The sequence below is a fragment of the Nyctibius grandis genome, chromosome 15 (genome assembly GCF_013368605.1).
Source record: "Nyctibius grandis isolate bNycGra1 chromosome 15, bNycGra1.pri, whole genome shotgun sequence".
NCBI lineage: Eukaryota > Metazoa > Chordata > Aves > Nyctibiiformes > Nyctibiidae > Nyctibius > Nyctibius grandis.
Window position 1 is genome coordinate 1,282,399 of NC_090672.1, and position 21,295 is coordinate 1,303,693.

At 50.8% G+C, this 21,295-nt stretch overlaps 2 protein-coding genes across 2 annotated transcripts in view; both read left to right on the top strand.

The window, feature by feature from the left end:
- Positions 1-2,613: 2,613 nt before the first annotated feature.
- Positions 2,614-17,327, top strand: ELAC2 (elaC ribonuclease Z 2). The gene is made up of 24 exons (XM_068413361.1): positions 2,614-2,911; positions 2,986-3,036; positions 3,133-3,203; positions 3,872-3,936; positions 4,607-4,664; positions 5,181-5,249; positions 5,779-5,934; positions 6,418-6,476; positions 7,203-7,261; positions 7,346-7,418; positions 8,430-8,542; positions 9,159-9,257; positions 9,455-9,593; positions 9,671-9,756; positions 10,791-10,900; positions 11,672-11,768; positions 12,206-12,344; positions 12,982-13,020; positions 13,197-13,306; positions 13,763-13,862; positions 13,943-14,063; positions 14,262-14,340; positions 15,134-15,278; positions 16,453-17,327. Exons 1-24 carry the CDS (start codon positions 2,652-2,654, stop codon positions 16,693-16,695), a joined length of 2,541 nt encoding a protein of 846 aa, XP_068269462.1. The 5' UTR covers positions 2,614-2,651; the 3' UTR covers positions 16,696-17,327.
- Positions 17,328-18,651: 1,324 nt separating this feature from the next.
- Positions 18,652-21,295, top strand: part of DNAH9 (dynein axonemal heavy chain 9) — a 207,577-nt gene continuing 204,933 nt past the window's right edge. Inside the window, exon 1 of the mRNA XM_068413544.1 lies at positions 18,652-18,984. Within this exon, the coding sequence (XP_068269645.1) occupies positions 18,652-18,984 (333 nt within the window). The remainder of the gene's footprint in view (positions 18,985-21,295) is intronic.

Consider the following 21,295-nt stretch of genomic DNA (forward strand, 5'->3'; position numbering starts at 1 on the left):
GGGAGAGAGGTTTTGATCTCTGTAGCCAAGGTTAGACCAGAGTGCAAGCCCTTGGCCCCGCACCGGGCACCTGATGGATGCTGCTTGTGGCGACAGCAGTGCCAAAGAGCAGCGTGCTGCCGGGTGTGCTCCTGACCCTCCGCAGCCACCGCACACGGGCACTGTCAGACAGCCCGCCCTGCATGGACCCGAACCCCGTTTCAGAACAGGACCTCCTGCATGCAAAGGAACCTTAAAGGGCAAAAGCCATTTTCAGTCAGTCCCTGCAGCGCCACGTAAGTGATTTTGAGAAACACAGCGATGTTGTCTGCAGTGTTAATGTGTCTGGGTGCTTCCCAGTCCTCATCACAACCCAGGCAAAGCTCGCTGCCTCTGTGCACCCAAAACATGCACCAACAGACCGCAACTGTCACTCCAGGTGACTTTGAGGAGCAAAGGATAGCTTTAACATCCAGGATTTCTGAGAGAGAGAACTATCCCAAACTTTTACAAGGTCATGCTGAAAATCTGAACCCAAGATATTTCCCAGCTTAATCAAGCACCCTGTCTATAAGACAAAAGGCAGTTTTCCAAGGAAATCTGAATCACAGCAAGAACTAAGTTGGCAACTGACCACTCTAAGGCAAAACAAGGACCAAAACTGTAAAATAAAAGACATTTCCTCCTGAACCATGAACCAGTCTTTGAAATTCCTCCCCAATACATAAGCTGCCCAGACAACATTGCAGCTGAAATGGCAAAGGACAGTTGTGTGCTTTCGTTAGTACAAACCTCAGACCATATTCAGAGATTTTTATTTACATCCTATGAAAACGTTGTAAGATAAGCGATATTACAGGCAGTTTTGTCACTTCACAGACTTTCAGTGAAGTCACAGCTCTAATTACTAGCCTGTGTGTACAAAACCAATCCAGCAAGGTCGAACAAAATTGCCAGGATTCATTTGATGAAAAATACCACACTCCATCTTAGTTATTTCATCGACTAAAGAAACATTGAGTGGAAACCCCATGCCAGCTTGTCAGAGCCCTAAGAAAGCCTTTGCGCTCCCCAAGGTATAAAAAAAATCGTATTAAGCACCAAAAAAGGTATTTTAATGCTTTCTAATTATTCACCTGAGCAGAAAATCATTGACACAGGGAGGAGACGATGCAGCAGTGGGGCAGGGATGCACAGATAAGAGCGCTCATCTTTAGGAAACTTCAGCTTTTATTGGGAAGCAATTTAAGATCTAAACTGATGTTTCCCTTCCTGTGTGGCTACAAGGAGCAGAGCTAAGTGCTGTCAGCGAGCTTTAGGCTGCAGGATTGTAACGTGTATAACGTGCACGAACAAAGAGTTTGCCACTGAATGGAACAAACCCTTTATTTCATCCAAAAGTGGGGAAACCCAGGGAAAAATACCGTGCTAATTTGAGCTATTGTGTGAAGAGATGGGAGTCAGAAGAAGGAGAGATGGTAAGTGAATTATAGAGTTGAAGACAGACTGACAGAACAGCTGTAAACAGCCATGGCAAAATCTGGAAGTTTTTACAGGTCCCAACTCAAAGTGCTTGCTTGGATCACTGGAAAAGAAAGGGAAGAGCATTGACACCAAGAATAAAGGGAGACAGTGTTTGAAAAGCAAAGCACTAAAAAAGATAAGGTTTGCCTTTGGAAGTAAGGAGAAAAGGGATATTGGTGATTAGGATTGTTTATGTTGGGGTACTTTGGTTACAGTCAAAGTTAGTGGTTCTTCTTGAAGCAAACAGCCCAAGAGAACTCAGAGTGGGTTTAGAGAGGTCAAAAATAAACAGAGCTGTGGCCTGGATTGTGCAGTATTTGCAAACAGGCCCTGAACAAGGCTCAAAGGGAAGAGGAGCTTGTGAGCAATGGGGAAATGGTGAGAAGGAGACTAGAGACTCACAGGGTAATCTGGGTTTGGAGGGACCGTGGGAGGTCCAACCTCCTGCTCAAAGCTGGGTCAGCTCCAAGGTCAGACCAGGGTCCTCAGGTCCTTATCCAGCCTGGTCCTGACAACCTCCGAGGAGAGGGACTGCGCAGCCCCGCAGGGTACCCGACCCAGCGCCCCGTTGCCCTCACGGGGATGAAGCTTTCCTTCCACCCGGCTGGCACCTCGTGACATGCTGTGATGAGCCCGGCTCCGGCTCCTCCATGGCCTTCTCCTCGCACCAGGCCCCACCGGGCCCCACCGGGCCCCCTCACCCACGGCCTGCCCGGCCTGGCCCGGGGCTGGCCCAGCCCCCGCAGGCCCTGGCTGCCTCCCGGCAGGCCCTGGCAGGCCCGTGGCACGGCAGCTCGGCGCAGTAGGAGCGGCAGCGAATTCAGGCCGGGCCCGGGGGCGGCGGCGGCACGGCGGGAGGGCCCGGGCCAGGCCGGGGCAGGGGGTGCCGGGCACGGCGGTTGCCAGGCACGCGCGAGCCGCCGCTGAGCACCGCCCCTCAGGGCAGAGAAGCTCCGATTGGGTAGGCCCCGTCACGTGAGAGCGGACGGTGGCCGAGCCGGGCCCGGAAATGGCGTCTCAGGGGCGGGACGGCTGAAGGGGCTTCTCGCTTCTCATTGGCTCTTCCGCATCACATGGCGGGGGGGGCCCGGTGAAGCCGCTGCGCGCCTATTGGCGGCGGGCGGAGCGCGGCGGAGGGACGCGCGCGGATGTGGGCGCTGTCGCGGGCGCTGCCGCCGGTCCTCGGCCTCGCACGGCGGCGGGTGGTGGCTGTCCGGGCCGGGGCCATGGCCGAAGCCTCCTCGGCGGCGCGGCGGCCCAAGGACGTTCCGCGGCACGTGTGGGCCCGCGAGCGGCGGCGGAGCGCGGGCACCGGCCTGGCGGGGCCCAACACCGTCTACGTGCAGGTGGTGGCGGCCGGGAGCCGCGACGCGGGCGCCGCCGTCTACGTCTTCTCCGAGTTCAACCGGTGAGTGTGAGGCCGCGGGGGCCGGGGCGCCCCGTCCGGGCCTGCCCTGACCCCTCCCGCCTCCTTCCCCTCAGGTATCTCTTCAACTGCGGCGAGGGCACGCAGCGGGCCATGCAGGAGCACAGGTAAGTGGGGGCAAGCGGCCGGGGCCGACCCGGTTCTCCTCCCCGGCGCTGCATCGGTCCCTACTCACCCTCACCCACCCTCATCTCGTCCCTCAGGCTGAAGATCTCCCACCTGGACAGCATCTTCCTCAGCCGGGTGGCCTGGGCCAACGTCGGGGGGCTGCCAGGTGAGTGTGGGGGGCTGGCTGGGTGCCCCGGTGGCAGCCTGGCACCGGTGCCGCTCACAGGGTCCAGCCGGAGGCAGCAGTTGCCTAGGCCAGAGGTGGTTGATTTGCAAAGTGCCTGATGGGTGGTGCGCCGGAGTCTTTTATTTAGGCTCCGCGGTGCTTCCAGCTGCAATGTGATCTCCGCTGCTCTGTGTGCAGATCCGTGGTGGAAGAGGGGCTGCCTCCCCAGCACGCGTGGCTTTATGTTCCCCAAATCTTCTAGAGCAGAAGGCATTACCAGTGTTGCGTTGCCAGCAGGGAGCTAGACTGATTTGAGATCAAAAGGACATGCAAAGGTTTCTGACCCACCCCTGTCCTTAAAGCAGCGGGGGATTAGAACAGATTGCTTTGGATCTTGTCCATTAAAATTCTGGGAATCTTCAAGAAAGGAGGAGATTAACAATTTGTTCAGGTAACTTCTTCCAAATGGTAGATATTTTCTTTATTGGTGGAGATAAACGACTTGTTGAAACTGCACAAAGCTGAGGCAAAACTGAATTTGTATCCCAGTTCGGTTCTGGCCTTTATGGAGAGGCCCAGCACTCCTGGGTGCTGAGAGGGATCTTTCTTGTGTGATCTACCAGCAGTTAGCGGGGCTGTGATAAAGCTGGTTTTGTGCTTTCTTTTAGGTATGATTCTCACGTTAAAGGCTATGGGGCTTCAAAGATGTGTTTTCCTAGGGCCACCAAAGCTGGTAAGTAGGGGAAGGTTGCAGAAGGGAGAGTGAACCCTTCAAATGATAAATCTCACCTTGGAATGGGGGGAGCTGGTATCAAAGGAGTTGAGTCATCGTACAGGTGTAAAACGCTGGTCTGAGTTAGTGCCAGCCCGAAGGTTCTGCCAGAAGGGCTGGCTTCAAAAAGCAAATCTCTTCAGTTACACACAAGACAGCATTAGACTTCTGCTCCTGAAAACTGTGTTGTCAGCTAATATTCTGGTAAATCATGTTTGGGAAAAAGGGTGTCCTTTGTTCTGCTGTCTGCTCCCTCCCCATTTTCTTTTAATAGAAACCTGGTCTCTGATCTCCTGCCTAACGCGATCCTTGCCAGCCTAATGCCATGTCTAGGCTGAAAATGTCCAATCTTCAGCATTCTTTTAGTTCCTTGCAGTATCTGCTGATTAATTATATTGATGGATGGGAAGGGGAGAGTGGTTCTTTATTTTCCATTCTGTTTCTATATGAGTAATGCCCACTGGAGGTGGGACACCTGCCCAGTGCTTTCTGGCTGTCTCTATGCTGCCCAATGTTTGCCTGCCTGGGCGTTGAGCCTTTGAGTTCATTGCAAGTAACTGCAGCTCCTGAAAGTGGTGCTTGTAATTGCGCTGCTTGGGCGCAGCCTCCTGATACACTGTCTATTTTCCAGCAAAACTACTTGAAAGCGATTCGACTCTTCCCTGGGCCCCTAAAGAGGATGGATTTAGGTATGTAGGTCAGTGATGTGTAGCTAACATGAACTTGTAACTTCTTTTTGTTTCAGCTGTAGCCAGGGTTGCATTGAACATTAACAACCTCAGAATAAATGCCTCTGGTTTAGATCCACTCAAAGAAAGTTGTTATCAGATCAAAACAAATGTTTAAACTGTTCAAATCCATCACAAGAACTGCCTGGAATTAAGAGTGTTTCCAGCTCTGTTTCTGGTAGGCTGCTGCCAGTCTGTCCAAGCAGCAGACAGCATTTGGTTTTAAAGCACTGTAAAGGCAATTTGCTTCCAGAGTCTGCCAGTGAACTTGCTTACCATGGTATTGTGGAGTACTTTTTGTGGATGACGGGCTTTTAAGAACTTTAATTATTCATTGATCTTTGCAGTTGGGCAGAGAAGGGGAAGGGGGGTGTTCAGCAGGTTTTGTTTAAGAAAGAAAAAAGATATTTTCTTGATGTAAATTCTTGTAGAGTATGAATCTCTTCTTACTAATGCCAGTTTCTGATCTCTTTCCAGCTGTGCAATTGCACACAGAGCCTGAGTATAAGGATGAGACGATGACGGTCTACCAAATACCTCTTACTGGTGAGCACATGATGCTGTAGTCAGACAGGAGAAGCACTTGTTCAGTAACCATGCTTAAGGTGGTTAAAGGAGTGGCTTCTGTTTGCAAGCCTGAGTAAGGAGAGGTTTATTAATTTGCATGTTTTTCTCAGGAGAAGGATCTTTTTCAAAGAAACAAGACCTGCTGAGTCAGGGCCTTGGTTTGTTCCTTTAGGTGTGGGTGTGACATGTGAATGACGTGTGAAACATCACTGGATTCGGCTCTTAGCCAGCTGAGTTTTCTTACTGCTGTAAACTGCGATACTTGGAATACAGGCACAGACTTGACAGAGTTTAGCAGTTTTGAGAGAATCTGAGGGACTTGGATGACGGATGGCTGCTGAAATAAGTGGCTGGAGTATGCGAGTGCAAGTCAGGCTCTGGGGAAGGGCTCTGTATTCTGGTGCAGTTTAAACATGACTGTCATGGAAGAGGGAATGCTACTCATGCTTTTCTTATCTGTCCCTTTTGATTGAGTGATCTTTGTCTGGTTTTATTGGATTTGGGACAGGAAAACCAGTAGCTGCTGAAAGTACATTGCCTCAGAGTCCTGGAGCATCAACCCAAGGTGGAAATAGCTCTAAAGAGGACACAGGGCCTGGATCCCCAAGAGCTGCACAGCAAAGCTTGGAGAAGGGCAAGGAAAAAGAAAGCCCAAAGAAAACAGGTGAAAAAAAAAAAAGAATTTTAACTTGTAATGAAATAACGCCAAATTAAGGGTGTGCATTTGCTCTCTGGAAGTGAGGGCTGTAGAGAAGCTCAGCTGAAGGATTACATGGAGCAGAATGAGTTCTGGTACTTTGGAAGTTGATGCAGAACTAATAAAGCCTAGGAATTGGATGTGATTCCTACTTGGGGTGTGATTAGGCCCTGTAGTAGTTTGCCCCTGGCTGGAGTGGGTGCTCTAGCCTTTGTAATTTAATTACGAGTGGATGTTGGGGTTGATTATTTTCCAGTCTTGGGCCTTGTTTTGGTTTCTTGTAGCTGAAACCATGGGCTCTCTGGCCTTAGGTGTAACATTTTGCTGCTGGGCTTCAAGTTGGCTGGATGATGTTATTCCTGTTAATGCTTTAGCAAACATTGACACATTTTGGCATTAAGATAAATGATAGTCAGTGATGATTCTGAGCAGTTTTGATTTCTTTTACAGGTGACGAGCGGGAGTGTGCAAACAGGCATCCCGATCTGGTGATGGCTTTCCTTTGTAAAGTAAGCTTGGACACAAAGATCTCTAAATTGATGTAGAATAGAATAGAGTATTTCAGTAGGAAGGGGCCTACAATGATCATCTAGTCCAACTGCTTGACCACTTCAGGGCTGACCAAAAGTTAAAGCATATTATTAACATCATTGTCCAAATGCCTCTTAAATGCTGACAGGCTTGGGGCATCGACCACCTCTCCAGGAAGGAGAGTTGTGCCAGGGTGTGATCAGGCTGTTCCAGGGTTTGACCACCCTCTCTGTAAAGACATGCTTCCTAATGTCATAAGGACGTTTCATCTCGCTAAATAGATTTAATTTGAGATAGGATTTTCAAGCAGGACTTTGGAGCTGTTTTGTGATTCTACTTTTCAAAGGTCAGAGTAACTGTAGCATGAGTAGGAATGTTTAAAAACTAGAGACTTTTTTTTAGAAGTGTTCTTTATAGAGCAGCCAATTAAGAGTATGCAGGTTCCATTCTTGCTTAATGCTTACAGTCGGGAAGTCTGTCGTGGTTACTTGGCTAAAGAAGGGAGCAAGAAGCAGCAGCGTGGTCTTAGAAACCAGAAAGTCTAGTAAATGCTTTTTGGGGGTAGATTAGACTAGTGGCTGTGGAACTGAAAAGAAAAAAAACCCCTTGGCTTGGGGGGAAACACTTAAACTGGAAGTACATAGATCTTGTTTCCTGGGCCTCTTTATCTGGCTGATAATTCTGTTTTATTTAACTCTTTTCAGATTCACCCAAAGAAGGGAAAGTTCCTGGCAGCTAAAGCACAGGAGATGGGCCTGCCAGTGTGAGTATGAGATCCCAGCCTGGGAACATGGGGCAACACATGTTGGTGTTGGCAAGCTAAATATTTCTATGGCCTTGTTTTCAGGGGAACTCCAGCCATTCTTCCCATAATTACAGCTCTCAAAAATGGGGAGAGCATCACTTTTGAAGGCAGAGAGGTAAGATGAATCTGTGCTTTCTGTTGTGCCTTTGCCATCCTCCCTCCTTCACAGGGCTCCCAGGATGACAGTTTTTGTGCAGAATGCTTTCCCTACCAATAGGCATTGGGACTTTTTTTTTTAAACACCCATTCTTGAGGCAAGGGTGGGTGATGGTTGTCCCCCTCATCCCTGCTAAGAGGTTGGCATGGGTTTTGCTGTTTTTGAGCTTTGAGTGGCTGCTTTTGGTTGGTGACTGGTCCCTGTTCCAGCCCCGAGTTGTTGCTGAATGTGGCTCCTGTGGGGAGCGTGTCTGAGGCTGTTGCAGGGGTATGATTAGGGAAACACGCTCTGAAATGAGTTCGTTTGGGAGTGTGGCTGTATGTCTGCAATTTGTCAGAGCTGCTTCATCTCCCCTTCCCAAAGCTGATTCAGGTCTAGGAGTGAACTAGGGGAGTTAATCCCTGCATGTTTTAAAGCTGGGGTTTGAATGCCTGTGTAGCTATCACTCCCTCCTTGCTCTACTTGCACCTCTTGGACCGAGAGAAGTTCAATGGTTCCTGTGTACAGGGTCTTAATCTCTCAAATACTAGTCTGAAGTGAGAGGCAGAGCATGCTCTGGCGTGTCCCAGATGATGTGCAAGTGAAGATCCTGACCTGGGGGATAGGATTGACATGTCTTTGTCATGAGAATTTCACAAAGCCTTTTTTTTTTCTTAAGCAAGCTTTTACTACCATCTGCTGTAGGAACCTAGAAGGTGCTACAATTCCCTTCCTTACCTTAGCCTGTGGTTTGCTCTGAGACCAGGGTTGGGATTTGTTGTTGCACAGCAAAATGTGAACTTGTGTGATGAGAGCGGGAAGGGAGCAAGAACTGCGCTGGCTGGGTTCGCTGAGCATCGAGAGAGTGTGGTGGAGCTCCCTGCAGGGGCTGGCTGACAGAACAGCTGCTGAAAGAGTCAGACATAGCGATGCAAGAAGGGCTGTGCTTATAGCCTGACTGTGGCGTGGTCTTTGTGTATCTGCCTGCAGCTCTTTCCTGAAGATCTGTGCACCCCTACTGATCCTGGCCCAGTGTTCATTGTGCTGGAGTGTCCTCACGAGGGCTTTGTGGATGCTGTCTGTCAAAACGAGACCTTCCGAAGGTAGTGGGGCTGGGTGATCTGGAGTGGTTGGGGGCAGAGATCTGTGCTGAGCTGTGCCAAAGAGAAGTTCTTGTTCTATTCTGCATGTGTCTGTTCACGTGGCTGATGTCTGAGCTGTTGGGCACTGTCGAGGAGCTAGATTCATGAGAGGTGCATTTTGAGCCTTCTCAGAAAGGCAGGCCTGTGCAGGACCCCTGGAGGTCTGTAACTGTGACAGGCCTGTCTTCCCTCAGGGGCCTCCAGAGAAGGAAATATGCGCTGGTGACTTGCTGGGGAGCGATGTAGAGACTGCCGCTTCCCTGAGCGGTGGAAGCCTGGACTGATGTAACATCCTTGCAGGGCTTGTGCAGAGGCGTGCTAGGCTCTGCAGATGTTGCTCTTGGAGGAGAGGATCTGCCCTGGGTGGGAGAGTGGAGGTGTCAGCAAATAGCGGGCTTGAGCCTTGTGCCTACCGTGATGTGGAGCCTAGAGCTCCTGGACTGTGCTCTTAAGATCTGTGCTCTGCATGTGTTGGGGCGGGACATCTCTGGTAGTACCAAGATGGGAGTGGAGAGGGGGTGCCACGGTGATAGAGGACTGAAGCACAGGTATTCTTTCTGTATTTGAATGTGCCCAGGTACCAGGACGGGCTTCCTGAGAACCAGGTGGCCTTGGTTATTCATATGACTCCAGAGTCAGTGCTTCGAGACAGCCGCTACCAGCAATGGCTGGAAAGGTATGTGATCTTCTCATTGCTTGGTTTCATATCGCTGTTAGGCAGCAACGTGTTATTATGGTGCAAATCTTTTTTCCCAGAGTAGAAAGAGCTGTTGGATGGTGGCAGGTCTCTGCTGGCTGATGGCTCAGGTGTGCATATATGGCCAACTCTAACATGTGGCTGAAGCTGTTGTGTGTTTTATTGTCCTCTGACAGATTTGGACCTGGAACTCAGCACTTGGTGCTCAATGAGAACGCCTCCGCGGTGCACAACCCACGCAGCTACAAGATCCAAACCCAGCTGAACCTCATCCACCCCGAGATCTTCCCTCTGCTCACCACTTACCAGAGCAAGGTAGGCAAGGCCCTGTTGCCTGTTTACCTCACACCCCTGAGCAAAGAATGTATTTAATGTCACTATTCTCTCTGTAGGAAGAAGAGGCGGTGTGTAGCGTGCCCATTGTGCGAGGAGAGTGCCTCTTGAAATACCACTTCAGACCCCAGCAGGAGTGGCAGAGGTCAGTGGGAATCTTTGGCTTCCCAGGTTTTGGGTGTTGGCTTGAAACAGATTTTTGGTGTGAGTCTGTGCTGAGGGAGGACAGCGTGTTGGCATCTTTTGCAGTTTCTTACTGGTGGCCATGCCGGGGTAGCTGCCAAGCTGTGTCTTGAGGGGTGTGTCCCTGTCCCTGAAAGTCTCAGACAAGGTGTAGGACACAGATGAGTGAACCACTGAAAACATTGCCTGGCCAGTGGTTTGGAGTGTTGTTTCTGCCCCTTGTTCTTGTAGCCTCCTGTGCTCCTCTGTCATTTGCTTTGACCTCATATGCTGTGCACCCAGCCATAGCTGTGGTGGAGCAGACGGTGGCAGGGAGAGACGTTGGGGAGCTGGGTGAAAGTCTTATCAGGCTTTTTGGGTCTTCAAATGGTATCAGAGCTGAAAGCCCCAGTTCAACAGTTGCAGAATTCTCCACTGGTCCTGGCTTTGTGGGCAAGTAGGCAAAGCTGCTCAGTGAGGATCTTAAGGACAGTGGACCACGTGATGCAAGGGGATACGACCTGCCATGGCTTAAATTTCTGGCTCTCTTGAGCAGAATAGGAGGGCCCAGATGCCAAGAAGCGTTTTAAATTTCTCTGCTTCAGGTGTCTGAAGGCCTGTAGGACTGCACATGGTCTGATGCAGGACCAGGACACAAGTCCCTTATGCTTGAGTAGTGCCTGGAGCCCTTTTGGGTGGTTGTTCCTCTTCCAGGAGTCTCTGTGCTGCCTTGCAGTGCCCTCTTGTGCCTGGCAGCTCTCTGGATCTGGGCAGCATGGGGGAACATAGTGCTTTTCCAGGAGCTTCTCCACTTTGGGGGAATGATTGTTTCTGTGGGGTAGCGCAGCCCAACCAGGCTCTTTTGGCGCACACCACACTCATGGATGTGTCTTCCCTCGCCCCTCAAAATGGAACTTGGAAGGAACGTTTGACCCTTTGTTGTAAGGCTGTTTTGGCACTTTGCTCTGAAAAGTGCTGTCTTTTCAGTTCCTCCCCTGCCCCATCCTGTTCTTTCAGAGATGCTGTGACTGTCTGTGATCATGATGCATTTGTAAGTGAAGCCTTGGATCTCCCTGACTTCCAGACTCGTGTGAAGGAGTGCAAAGAGAGCCTGCCTGCTGTACCAGGTAAGGATCAGCAACTTGTCTTGGGTCAGTGTAATAGGAAGTAGGAAGTCTTGGTGACCCCCTGCCTCAGAGCCCAGGCAAAGTTGTGAACATGTATTTTTTTTGCTGCCAGAGAGGTGCTCTTAAGTCCTCCTGGAGCTGTGCAGAGGACAGGCTTAGCATGAACTGAGTTAGCTTGTTTCAGTTCGAGTTACATGGTCTTGTGCTTCTGGTTTTCTAAAGCTGCTGGGTTTGGGGATTGAGCGCTGTTGGGGGCAATTAGAGACAAAGTGCCTGTGTGTTATTTCTCTGAGTTGACCAGAGAACGTTGAATGCTGTCATAGCAGCCACAATGTGAATCCTTATCTCTGGGAGAAGTCTTGCTCCAGAACCTGCTCCCTGTGGGGCAGTCTCCTCCGAATTTCAGTTGTCCTGTTGGAAATGAGACTTTCATGGTACGACACAGCACCACTGACTTGCTGCCTGGATCCTGATCCTGGGGAGAGTCAGGGCACTGTAGAACAGGAGCAAGGTCCCCCTTGAACTGCCAGCTCTGTCATGGGCTGTGAGCAGAGTCCTTGTTTGCCTGCCATTTGGATATGCAGTTATGCATTGTGATGTCTTTTCTTGGTGGTCCCCATTCTCTCTTCTTTCTTCCCTTGTGAACCTTACTGCTGTGGGAAAGCCAGAGGCTGAGGGAGGCAAAAATGAAAGCGCTGGGCATGTAGACTCTGAAGTTACTAGGTGGTTGAACTAAATGAATAACAAATCCTTGTTGTCTGTTTTCTCCAGGAAATGCAGGTGCTTATCCTGAAATTGTGTTCTTGGGAACAGGATCTGCAATTCCAATGAAAATCCGAAATGTCAGTTCCACGCTGGTCAATACCAGGTAAATCCCAATATCGTGCTTTCTGCTCGGAGAGGCTCAGTGCCTCAAGAGGGTGTTGCCCAAGGACTGTTTTGACCAGTGTGTTGATGATACAGGGAGAGTGCCTCTGTTGTGGGGTCTGTAGGACTTCAGTTTCAGGCCCCTGTCTTTCTGTAGTCGGGGAAGACTTGAGAACTACCTGTAAAGACAAACATTTAATGCCTTCATTCATTTTACCATTTGCCCCAGGGGTGTGTTCTGCACCAACACAAGACCAGAATGAGCTATGCAGACAGAGCAGTCTTTAAAGCCTCGCGTAGTAGAACTGGAGTAGCATTTAGAGGCGTAGATCACTGAGGGCTCTCTGCCTTCCAACCCAAAAGATCCCCCTCTCTGAGTGGGCCTTGGTCAGAGCTCATCCAGTGACTGCTAAATGTCTTTGTCGCTTGTCTTGCCAGCTCTACCCGATCCCTGCTCTTGGACTGTGGAGAAGGAACATTTGGACAGCTCTGTCGCCACTATGGAGAGCAAGTTGACCAAGTGCTGTGTAACATAGTGGCTGTGTTTGTGTCTCACATGCATACCGATCATCATTCGGTAGGTTGAGTGTGTTGAAGGAGAAGGGGCTCTGTGCAGGCACGCTCTGCTGTTTGGGATTCAGATGTAGCTGCAGGTGAAGAATGTAGGCTGCCCTGCTGTTAGGGGTGCAGTTCTCTGCGTTCCCCAGGAATCTGTGTTTCTAATCCCCTCTCCCTTCCTGTTAGGGGACCCTCAAACTTGCCGGGATCATCCAGAGATGTAATTTTTTAGCAATGTCCAACCCAGCTTCCTTCAGTGCTTTGCAATAGTCACAGGACCAGTTGGTCTGTTCTAGATTGGGCCTGAGCAGGGCAGGCTGCTTGCTGGTCTGCTGTCTTGTGTCTAGAAACCAGACTGGCACTGAGATGTTGGGTAGAGACTTTCTGCTTTCCACTCTTCTTTTGAGAGCAGACACAGCAGCACTGAGAAGGGCTGAGGGACATGTGCTGGGGGCTGCTGCCCACCAGCTTGGGGCATGAGCAGTGACAGTGTTACAGCAGCTCAGCAAGTTGCAGTTGTTGGAAAAGAAGTAATCATATATTTCTGACTATAGGTTTTCTAACAACTGCAGCTTGCTGAGTTGTGGTAGTACTGTTGCCACTTAGCCCCAGAAATTTCTGACTACGACTTGCTATTGTGTTTCTTCACTTTGCAGGGCTTGGTGAACATCCTGATGGAGAGGCGGAGAGCTTTTGTAAGTAGTACTGTCGTTTCACTGCTCCTGAACTTGCCTTGGAGTGAGGGGAGGGGAGCTTCTGAGTAGTGGAAGAGCACCATTATTTCCCTAGGTATTTCTTCTCTGTGATTTGGTGTGTACCTAGTACTGATTTATTTCCCCCCGCCCCCCCCCCCCCGCCTCTGCTTTTCCAGGTAGCCCTTGGTCAGGCTTTTAGCCCTCTGTTTCTGGTAGCGCCTGAACAGATCATGCCTTGGCTACACGAGTACCACAACCACTGTGAAGAGATTCTCGGAGACATCAAGTGAGTGTTCTGTGTGGTAGGTGGAGAAATGTCCTTGCTGGGTGCTTATTTAAGGCAAACTACTGTCATCCGTTCCCCCCACCCCTTTGCTGAAGGCAACTCTGACTCCTTCCACTGTGTGTAGAACTAGGATGTGCAATTTGCAAAAGGGAGGCTAGGGTTTGTTACTCAGTTGTGCTACTTAATAGAGGCTAACATGCAGGCTTTCCTTTTCCTTAGGAAAGGGGAGTTGGGCAAGTGAAAAGATTCCTAGAAAAGAGAGTATTTGGCAGTGGGGAAAGAAGTGGTTGAGTGAGTTACTGAGGCACTGGATAGGGAAAGCAAGGGGGAGAAAACAGATGGGTGCACAAAAATGTCATTTGTAAGGTGCTGAACTGAGAAGGAGAAATAGGCTGCTTAAAGATCAGGTTTTACTTTGTACCTGTTCTTAGTTCTCTCTTCTCCCCTCTCTCACAGAATGATTCCTTCCCAGTCTCTTGTGAAGGGCTGTGAGAACATCAAACCTAAAGCCAAATGGTTTGTCAGTTCTCTGTTAGAGACCTACGACTTGGCTGAGGTAAGCTCACGAGCTGGCAGGGTCAGTTGCTGTGCGGGGCAAGAGGGGACCTGAGGTGTAACGCTTATATTCTTGTTCAGTTTCAGACTTGTGAAGTCCAGCACTGTAAAAATGCTTTTGCATGTTCAGTGATCCACAAATCTGGCTGGAAAGTAGTCTATTCTGGTGACACAATGCCCTGCATGGCCTTAGTACAAATGGGTAGGTGATGAAAACCCTCTGCTTGAAGAATCTCTTGGAGAAAGGTCTCGAACTGTTAGTATCCAAAACGGGTACCCCCAAACCCTTGGTGTTGTGCCTGCAGCACAACGAGGGGCTAAGGAGGGAAATGAGAGCTCATGTAGGCAGTTGAACTAGTCTATATTCAACTGAAGGTTGAATATATGGTTATTTACACAGGGAAGAATGCTACCCTGCTGATCCATGAAGCAACGCTGGAAGATGGCATGGAAAAAGAAGCGATAGAGAAGACACACAGGTGGGGTGTGTTCTGCTGTCTCTCACTATTAGGAAGGTGAAGATGCAGAGCTGGGCTTTGTCCTTGGAGCTGGTGGTGAAGCACCCAAGTCCTGTGCAGACTCTGGTGTGTGTAGAGCTCTTCAGCACTAAAAATGGTGTGTTGCTCATCACACCAGCTCTGTAACTCATACCTCCTCTGAATGTCCCCAAAGAGATACGGGGAAAGCTTTTTAAGTGGACATTAGTAACTCTACAAGTAGACTAGCCCAAAGGAAAGGTCCCCTGCTTGACTACAGTGCAGGACTAAGCTCAGGAGGTGGAAGAGTCATCATACCCCCTCTTCCCCCCTGCAGCTAACCACACAGTTCAAACTGGGCACTGCAGCCAGTGATGCTGAGCGCTGCCTCAGCAAAGGTGGGGACACCTGAGAGCAGCTTCTTGGAGTTACGTGTGAGTTACAGTGCAAGAGAGCTGGACTTGCTGACACCCCTGGGACAAGTGTTTGAATAAGCCCCTGTCCCCACTTTGTGGAGCTCTTAAATGTAGAGCTCCAAGTAATTACATCTGCTTCCCTGCACTCAGAGTCGTTTGGAAGTCAGGGACTTGCCACCAGTGCAGGTTGCCAGAGGAAGAGGTGCCTGGGCGTGCCTGCAAAGAGCAGGGACTCCTTGTGCCCAGCAAGTGTTAGATAGTTGGCTGTTGGTGTGATGTGACCGTAGAAAAGCAGCCTGCCCTGCCCTGTCGGAGGGGCAGTGCTAGCCAGCTTGTGTGTGACCAGGGTACATGATGCTGTGTTCCTGTTCCTTTTGCAGCACAACTTCCCAGGCGATTCAGACTGGGATGAAGATGAATGCAGAGTTCATCATGCTCAATCACTTCAGTCAGAGATATGCCAAGATCCCGCTGTTCAGTGAAGACTTCAGCGAGAAGGTTGGAATTGCATTTGATCATATGAGGGTAAGTTGGGAGCTTTGAGCCAGACTGTGGGAAGGGTTTCAGTGTGACTCTGGGACAGCTGCTCATGGATTAAATTCTCTGGTTGTAATGTTGCATGGATACACCGTCTCCTTCTGAAGAGTAGTCTCCTCTGAAACAGCTCCTTTTACTGCTGGCAGCAGACGTCACCAACATGGGGAAAGGGTGGCACAGAGTGAGACCGGTGCTGCTGGCTCTTGAGAACAGAACTCCACTCTTAACACACTGGGTACTTCCCTCATGTCACCTCTATTCTGTGCACACTACTCCCAGCAGAAAACCTAATTTTGTTTCTGTTCCCACTCCCTTCTCAATTGGTGTGCTGCAAAAGACATCCAGGAGCCAAAAGCTGCTGCCATTGGATTGAACGCAGTTGTAGCAGTGAGAAGAGCTTGCTAATCAATCAAAACTTGTACAATGTCCACATCATTTCTTGTAAATGTAAAGAAAATGGAAATAACTTGGCATATGGGATCTGTGGACTGACTGCTGTAGGGTTGAAAATGATGACCTGCCTTCTAGTGTCCATACAGCTTGTCCTGACTTTGTGGGGATAAAATTATAGAATCAATTTTCTGTTACCTTTTGTTTCGGTTTGTGGCCAGCCCAGGGATGGTGATCAAGGCCATCAGCAGTGACAGCCAGGGCAGCTGCCCCAGGCTGGCCCACAAGTGTGTTCTATAACATTAACATCATGGTCACTATACGTTGGAAAGTTTACTGGGGATGGTTGGGACTCTTTGCTCTGCTCTCCTCTTTCTCCTTCTCCTCTCTTCTCAACGGTTGCGATCCCTGGAGAGACTTGCCACCACTCTATGGGCTAAGTATAACTTTGTCTTTTGTTTTAGCATTGATATTGGTTTTGTTATTTTATTAAATCTGTTTAAATTTCAACACGAGTCTCCCTCGTTTTCCCAATTCCCTTTCTCAGCTGGGGAGGGGTCTTGGGTGATAGAACAAGGGGTTATTGTTTAGCCCTGGGTGTGGGCTAAACAGAGACACAGCTGAAAATGGTCAGCGAGGTTAGGGCTCCTCTGTGCTGGGGGCTGCACAGAGGAAGAGGCTGTGCCCTGCTGTCTGAACAGGCAAAAGATGGGGTGGGGGAGAAAGAAAAAGCAGTTCTCACGCAGGTGTTCCTGTGTCTAATGTATTTCAGGTACGTTTTGGTGACTTTGCGACCATCCCGAAGCTGATCCCACCTCTGAAGGCTTTGTTTGCGGATGACATAGTAGAAATGGAGGAGCGGAAGGAAAAACGGGAGATGCGCCTTCTGAAGGAGACTGCTGTACTCTTGGACAAGCTGACTGGTGGTGGGAACAAGAAAGCGCCGTGCCAGAAACGGAAACAAGCCAAGAACCACCAGGAACTGCCAAACAAGAAGCTTAAAACAGTAAACTGAAAGAAACAAGGTTGACAATGCTCTGCTCTGTGAGAGGTGCCTCGCTCTCTGCGGGCCTTGGGAGCACACAGTGCCGCGGGCACCGTGCAAAAAGGGACCGGCCTCAGCGTCTGGGTCTGCTTGGTCATCGGTGGGTCTCTGTGGGCTGAAGCTACCAAGCATGGTGTTAGCAGCGTGAGTCCTTGTGGTGACAGTATCTGCCCGTACAGTTCCTGTTCCTGGGTCTCACCAGTCCATGTCTCATTTTTCTTTTAGCCAAATGTTTTATTTTTCTCTCTGAACTGGTTTTAATTTTTGGTTTTGTGCTACAAGCTATTGATCCTCTAACAGTAGCAGTTGTGACCTTTGCAAGAGATCACGTTTGAGACCAGGCCTTTGAGGGCAGTGGGTTTGCCAGAAGCAGGTGGGCAGGTCTCTAGGTTATGAGGAATGTAATTAGGTATCAGAACCCAGAAGAAAAGAGGAAATTTCACAGTAAAATGGGACCCAATTACTTTTTAGATTAAATTAGGGATGTGAATGCTGCTGTGTTCCCATTTTATTTTGGTTTTATGAGCTGATTTTTTTTCAGAAGATCAGTTTTCCAAAACCTTTATTTAGGATCTGAATAAACTGCTCGCCATGGTACAGGAGGCTGTGTTTTGTCTAGGTTGCTAGTGAGGACTTAGTGAGGGAAAATGGATACCTGCATTGCTCCAGAGAATGACCTGGTTTGGTTGTTTCTGCATTACAGCATTGGTGTAAAGACCAAGATCTTGCCCTGATGCTGGAGCCTCGTGCCTCTTCTGGCTGTGTTACGTGCCAGCGAAATCATATCTGCCTCTGTTACCCTACAGCCAGGAGCTTCCCTTGTCAGTTCAAGCTGATGACAATTGAGGGTGGCTTTTGAGTGGCTCCAGAACAGACCACTGAGAGTTTACTTGAGCAAATTCCAGTTCTGGATGCTGGGGACAGGGAAGCTGGCAAAGCAGGCAGAGGGGAAGGGCTGTGGTGAAGAGTGTTTTTGAGGCTTTCTGTGGGGTCAGCTTTGCTTCTTCCCTTACCCGTGCTGTAACTGCCTGTGTTTGGGAGCAGGAGGGTGAACTTTGTGCTGTTTCAATTAAGGAATTCATTTTCAGGGGCAGCTCAAAGGCATGGAGCCCTCAAGTGCTGCCCAGCAAATGATACCAGCACATATTAAAGATTTAAGACTTTGTTTTAAGGTGATGGAAAATTAAGATGAACTGGCAGCAAAGCATCTTTTGTCCATTAGCTGTTCTTTAATATTATGCTTCTCTAAAGAGGAAACTGGGTAATTGACACAGATGAGTACTTCAAAAGGGGTCTGCTGGGCTTCTAACAGTAGTAGGGGACTGGGGAAGGGTTAAGCAAGTACTTGTTATCGTGCAGGTGTAAATAGGATCCAGCTGGGGTGCCGAGGGGAGGGCATGGTCATGGCTGTGGGAATACACAGCCCCTGGGCTGCACACGATCCCCGGGTTTGTTTTCATAGAAGTAAAGAAGAGTCTTTTAAAATTTAGAAAATAATGAACCACTGCTCATATAAAGGTGTTAACAAAATGCAAACACAGCCGTGTTAGGAGGCCGTAGCACACAAGCTGCAGCTGCAGGTGGTTGATGCAAGTACGGAGCTGTCGTGGAGCAACATGAGACGGGTGGTGGAAGGGACCAGCCTCTGCCTGGCGGAGAAAAATGACCCGGCCTGTGCTCGTGCGGGGGGGAAGGGGCTTCTGGGCATCCTGAGCCGTGCTGGGGCAGGGAGAAACCGGGCTGCTAGCTGGGAAGCGGGCGCGAACCCCCGCCCGGGGAGGCCGCGTCCGCCGGGCGAGCTGGGGCCGGCGCTGCGCCCGCCCTCGGCCTCCCGGGGGCGGCTCCTCGCAGCCCCGCTCCCGCCCGGGCCGTGTCCCCCGGGCAACGGCACCTCAGTCTCCGCAAACACCCGCCGGCGCCGGCCTGATGGAGGAGCAGGCGGCGGCGGAGCCGGAGGAGCCGGTGCCCGGCGGCGAGCGGCTGTGGCGGTGCGCGGCGCGGGGGCTGGGGCTGCCGGCGGGGGCCGCCTGGGCGGCGGCGCCGCTGCTGAGGGGCTTCCTGAGCGGGGCGGCCGGCCCGGCGCTGCTGGCCTGGCGCGGCCCCGCCGGGGGGCTGGAGCTGGGGCCGCCCCCGCCGCCCGCCGCCGCCCGCCCCAAGGCCATCTACTTCCTCCGCTCCCCCGGCGCCGGCCGCGGGGAGCTGCTCTGCGGGGACCTGCCCGCCGATGCCCTGGGGCACTTCGCCGCCCTCGTGGAGGAGGTAAGGCCCGGGCAGCCCCGGAGGGGGTGGCCCTGGGTGCTCGGCTCCGGGGGAGCCCCGCACCGAGGGGGGCCCCTGGGGCCGAGCGCCGGGACCGGGCACTGCCCCTCGCACATGGCGGGGGGAAGGCGGCCACCCCTGCAAACAGGCTCCTCGGCCGCTCTCCTCTCTCTGCTGATGTGCTCGTACCCTTAACTCTGCCCTTCACAGCACCTCCTGGCCCATGGCGGGTCTTAGAATTCATTTAAACCTCTCAGATCATGGGAAGTCCCGTCTAATCCTGATCCACACCAGCTCTGGACCTGCCTAAGGGCGGTGTCCTTGTGGGACTGATCCACGTTACAGAATCACAGGGTGGTGGGTGCTGGAAGGGACATCTCGAGGTCATCTGGTCCAACCCCCTGCTCAAGCACGGCCACCCAGAGCTGGTCACCTGGGACCACGTCCAGGTGGCTCTGGAGTATCTCTAAGGATGGAGACTCCACAACCTCCCTGAGCAATGTGCCAGTGCTCTGTTACCCTCAAGGGGAAAAACTGTTTCCTGGTGTTCAGAAGGAGCCTCCTGTAGTTCAGTGTCTGATTACCCCAGGTGAGCTGATGTTTTCCCAAAGGGATCTTCAAGAGGTAGCCTGAACCAGACAGCATTGTCTCAATATATTCCTGATGGCCCTTGACCTGGAGAAGTCTCAGCAGTGAGGCTGTAACGGGAAAGTAGAGAAGCTACTTGATTTGAGAAGCTCTGGTGATATTGTTGGTATATTAAGATGGTGACCGACAGATTGGATTCCCAGGAGCAGGCTGCCAGGCTGGTTATCTGGGTTTTGTGGGATAACATGTCACGTACCAGGGCAGCTTTTGTTCTGGGGTGTCTGATGGACCCTGTGGTCTTGGTAAGTCTGCCCAAACAGCGTTTTTTGCATCGTGGCTTTGTTTGTGAAATGATGGCAGGTAGAATATAATAGGTATTGCAAACACCATCTGCTACAGGGAGATTTTGAGGTAGGAACACTTCAGCAGATCCTGTTAGATTCTGTTTTCTGGCTGCCTTCAGCATTTGGGATTGTGCATCCTGAGTGCGTGGCTGCAGGCTTTTCTCCCTGCCCTGTGCAGACAGATGTGGTGTTTCCACAGAAAGCAGATTGTGTCTGGGTTTGGTCCCACTTTCCTCTCAAACTTCAAGGAAAACAGAGTGGTGGTGCTGGGTCAGGAGGATGGGGTGGGTCTGAGTGAAGGTGAAAAGGGTCTTGAATTCCCTGAGGTTGGGGACATGCGTTGCTCTGCCCACTGCATGAGCACTTCTTTTATCAGGGGTTTTTAGGACAGTCTTAGAATAATTTGTCCAGTGAAAGAAATAGTTTGTGTCAAACTTTCTGTGGGTCACTTAGGACATCAGGAATAGACACACCAAAACTGTGTCTTTATTCAGTGAGGAAGTGCAGCTGAGCTGCGGGTCACAGCTGGGGCGACCTTGTGTGCTTGCCACACTTGTGATGGCTGAAGGGAACACACCCGCGGAGCTGGGGGTTCATCATGAGTCCAATTGTTATTTTAACAATCAAACAGAAAATCAACAGCTATCGTCTGACTGCTTACAACATCACTAGCATTAGCAGTCCGCATAATTTAAGTAATAGAGACAAATGTTACTAATAATGTAGCTAAAACTGTTGGAGGTGAACTCGGCAGTACCTGCCTGTGTTCCCTGGGGTTGTGCTCCCCCTTCCCACGGCTCCCTGGGCACGAAGGTTGCTGGTGCCGGTCTTCTTCAGGACTACAGTGCCAGTCATGGAACAAAGATCCTTCAGCATCTTGGGGTGGCCCCGTGGTGGTGCTGGGCTGCTTTATTCCTTTTCGGTTTTGTGTCCGTGTGTGGCTATTTTTATACCTTTAGCCTCCCCCAAGCCTGGTAACACAAAGGGCTGTTGTTTGTCACCAAGGGCAACCTGGCTTTGTCAGGCTGTTGCCAAAGGCTGGTCCCAGAGCGGAGCCAACCCGGGGTAGGTGACAGACACCGTGTTGTTATAATAGCTCAAACAAGCCAAAAGCAGCTCAGGTCCAGGCAAGCCCAGACCAGCTGTGAGACCCCACAGTGTCCCGTCAGTACAAACCCTGGGAACTTTCACTGGTAAAGACAAAAATCATTTTTAGTGGGTTTCAACTTTGGAAAATAACCTAAAAAGTGGCTGTGCTCAAGACTTGCGATACAGTTGGGATGGGGACCTAGGTGACCCTCACCAACAGTAGACCCCAGGAGGTACCAGAAGACCTTCTCTTTCAGCACATGGGGGGACTGCCATCAAGGGACAGCCTG

Coding starts and splice junctions, on each gene's coding strand:
- ELAC2 (XM_068413361.1), top strand. CDS start 2,652: ATGTGGGCGCTGTCGCGGGCGCTGCCGCCGGTCCTCGGCCTCGCACGG. Junction 5,250..5,778: donor CTACCAAATACCTCTTACTG/GTGAGCACATGA, acceptor GATTTGGGACAG/GAAAACCAGTAGCTGCTGAA. Junction 13,863..13,942: donor AGACCTACGACTTGGCTGAG/GTAAGCTCACGA, acceptor ATTCTTGTTCAG/TTTCAGACTTGTGAAGTCCA.